Genomic DNA, 2970 nt, shown 5'->3' on the forward strand with positions numbered 1-2970 from the left:
AGAAAAGAGAGAGAGATAGAGAGAGACCACCACATCTCGTTGACCCTTTGACCTGGTTGGGCCACCAATAGCGCGACTCCTCCCTCTTTGTACCACCTTTAGACACATCAATGCAGTCCTCATGGCGGGCCCCTCAAACCTCCCTCGTTTTCCCTTCCCTCCCCTCCCCTTCTTCCTTCCCCTCCCTAACCCTCCCCCTTTCCCTCTACCCGGACCCCCAAGTGAATAGGATACCAATGCTCCAGCGCTCTTTCCCTGGACCGTGACCTATGTTCGTCTTCCTGTGCATTCTTTTCACAAAGGAGGAGGAGGAGGAGGAGGAGGAGGAGGAGAAGGAGGTGGGAGAAGGCGCAAGAATCACACCGTAACTTTTTTTTATGAAGCAGCATGGAAAATGAGGCACGAAATATGCTTTGAACCCCTCAGTATCAATATCATGACAGCCCATTGAAAAATAACTACAGCATAATATTTTCTCTCTCTCTCTCTCTCTCTCTCTCTCCTCTCTCTCTCTCTCTCTCTATCATATTTATATATATATATATAATAATATATATAATATATATATGTATTATATGATATGTATATATATATAATATATTATATAATTATTATATAATATACTATATATATATATATATATATTTATATATATATATTATATATATATATATATAATATAATTATATAATATATATTATATATACAATGTACACTGTTTCGAACTTTAATCTGGAATGTAATTTATACCCACAAGCAAAGTGAATTCGATATTAATGCGTCCATCGTGTGTTAATATAATGCGAAAGCATAAAAATGTCGTGTGTTAAACTAACGACGAACTCTCATACTTATAAATAAATAAATATAAATATAAATAAATATAAATAGCACACGAGCAAAATGCATCAAAGAACCACGGGGAAAAGATTACCTCCCGAACCACTTTACCGAGGATGAAATATGCGCCCAGATTTACGGCCGAGTCTGTAATAAATAGTGGGCCAGTCTCCAAAAACACTTCATATTACAGAATGGGTCATACGCTCGCTCACGCACTTCATAAAGGAAAACCATACCCTTCTTTCCCCTTACGAAGACCAGGAAGGGGAAAGAATGCGCCCTAGGTAATTAAAGAACGTCGTAAATTTCGCCGAGGAGATTGGGTGTAACGTCTTTTCGAAATGGCGTCGTCCATGTAGTTTTTGAAGAAAGTAAGAAACCTCATTATTGATAATCATCAGAGTGGTTATTATTCTTCTCATCATTCTTCTATCTTGAAGGAGGTTAATAAATGTGAATCAGTTTCATCATTTAAGTTAATATTCTTGTTATCGTCTTAATAGCCAACAGCCAACCGGATATCATACCCTCATCCATTACTCTTGACAGTTCCAGTAACCGCAATAAAAAAAAAAAAAATCTTCCAGCATTCCGTTCGTTTCCTGGCTTCAACCAACCACACACAAACACACACACACACACACACACACGCACACGCATACATACGCACACACAAACAGGCAAACCAAGACAGAATTCATTATTTCCTAACACTGCCTCCAAAGCTAGAGGAGGCTGGTTCTCCCACAATTTGTGAGCCTGGATCTCCCACAATAGACTGATTCTCCAACAATAAATGACCCTGGTTCTCCAACAGTAGAGCCTGGTTCTTCAACAATAGGTTTGTCTGGTTCTAAAACAATAGATGATCCTGGTTCTTCAACAATATGTGAGCATGATTCTCCCACAATAGAGCCTGGTTCTCCAACAATAGGTGAGCCTGGTTCCCAACAATAGAGACTGATTCTCCAACAGTAGAGCCTGGCTCTCCAACAATAGGTGAGTCTGGTTCCCCATCAATAGAGCCTGGATCTCCAACGATAGGTGAACCTTGTTCTCCAACAGTAGAGCCTGGTTCTCCGATAATAGGTTCGTTTTGTTCTCCAACAATAGATGACCCTGGTTCTCCAAAAATAGAGCCTTGTTCTCCAACAATAGGTGAGTCTAGTTCTCCACCAATACAGGCTGGTTCTCCCACAATAGAGCCTGGTTTTCCAACAATATATGACCCTGGTTCTCATACAAAAGAGCCAACAATAATCTGGCTCTCCCACAATAGAGCCAACAATAGTCTGACTCTCCCACAATAGAGCCTGGTTTTCCAACAATATATGACCCTGGTTCTCACACAAAAGAGCCAACAATAGGGGTCCGATTCTCCTATAATAGAGCCTGGTTTTCCAACAATAGGTGAGCATGCTTCTCCAACAATAGAGCCCCATAATCTCCCATCCCTGTCCCCATCCGACGGAGAGGTCCTTCCAAAGACCCATTAACTACGGGAGTAACAAGGTGCGCAAGGACTCGCTTGGGTGCCCCGGCGCTATGCTGATGCTGGCGGTGGCTGGAGCAAGGTCCTTGGACTGTTAAAGGACTCGAACAAAACGGACAAAAGGATGCTGGGTGGTTATGGACACGGGAGAAAGGACGAAATCAAAATATCAAAAAAGACGGTTGTTATTATTATTATTATATTATATTCAGTCACAAACACACACACACACACACACACAAGATGTATTTTTTTTGTTCTTTTTTCTAATAAGTAAGATCTCTCATTTCTTTTATTTCCGTTTACTTCCTTTTACTTATTCCTAATGAGCGCCATATTCTTTGGCAGGTTGAATTTCAAGTCAGTGGCCCCTTTGGTGTGTTTGTGTCATATGGATACGACTCCTCTTCTGAATAATAATAATAATAATAATAATAATAATAATAATAATTTATTCTTTTTGTTTCAGTATTAACCCAATACAAAGACCTCTCAGCTACCTGATTCCCTAACGCTTGTGGATGCTCTTATCTCGCGTAAACATAAACAAGATAAGGAATAGTATAAACTGAACCTTACCTTACATGCGCGGGTTCGAATTGCGTCATATAATTCCCGTTCGGATTCCACGTTGA

General features: G+C 40.2%; 1 protein-coding gene across 1 annotated transcript in view; it reads left to right on the forward strand.

Moving 5' to 3' along the window:
• Positions 1–269: 269 nt before the first annotated feature.
• The window catches only part of LOC135223068 (uncharacterized), a 12010-nt gene continuing 9309 nt past the window's right edge, over positions 270–2970 (forward strand). Inside the window, exons 1-3 of the mRNA XM_064261576.1 lie at positions 270–338; positions 1621–1777; positions 1867–2001. Of these exons, the coding sequence (XP_064117646.1) occupies positions 270–338; positions 1621–1777; positions 1867–2001 (361 nt within the window). The remainder of the gene's footprint in view (positions 339–1620; positions 1778–1866; positions 2002–2970) is intronic.

Source organism: Macrobrachium nipponense, chromosome 8 (assembly GCF_015104395.2).
Source record: "Macrobrachium nipponense isolate FS-2020 chromosome 8, ASM1510439v2, whole genome shotgun sequence".
In the NCBI taxonomy this organism is placed as follows: Eukaryota; Metazoa; Arthropoda; class Malacostraca; order Decapoda; family Palaemonidae; genus Macrobrachium; species Macrobrachium nipponense.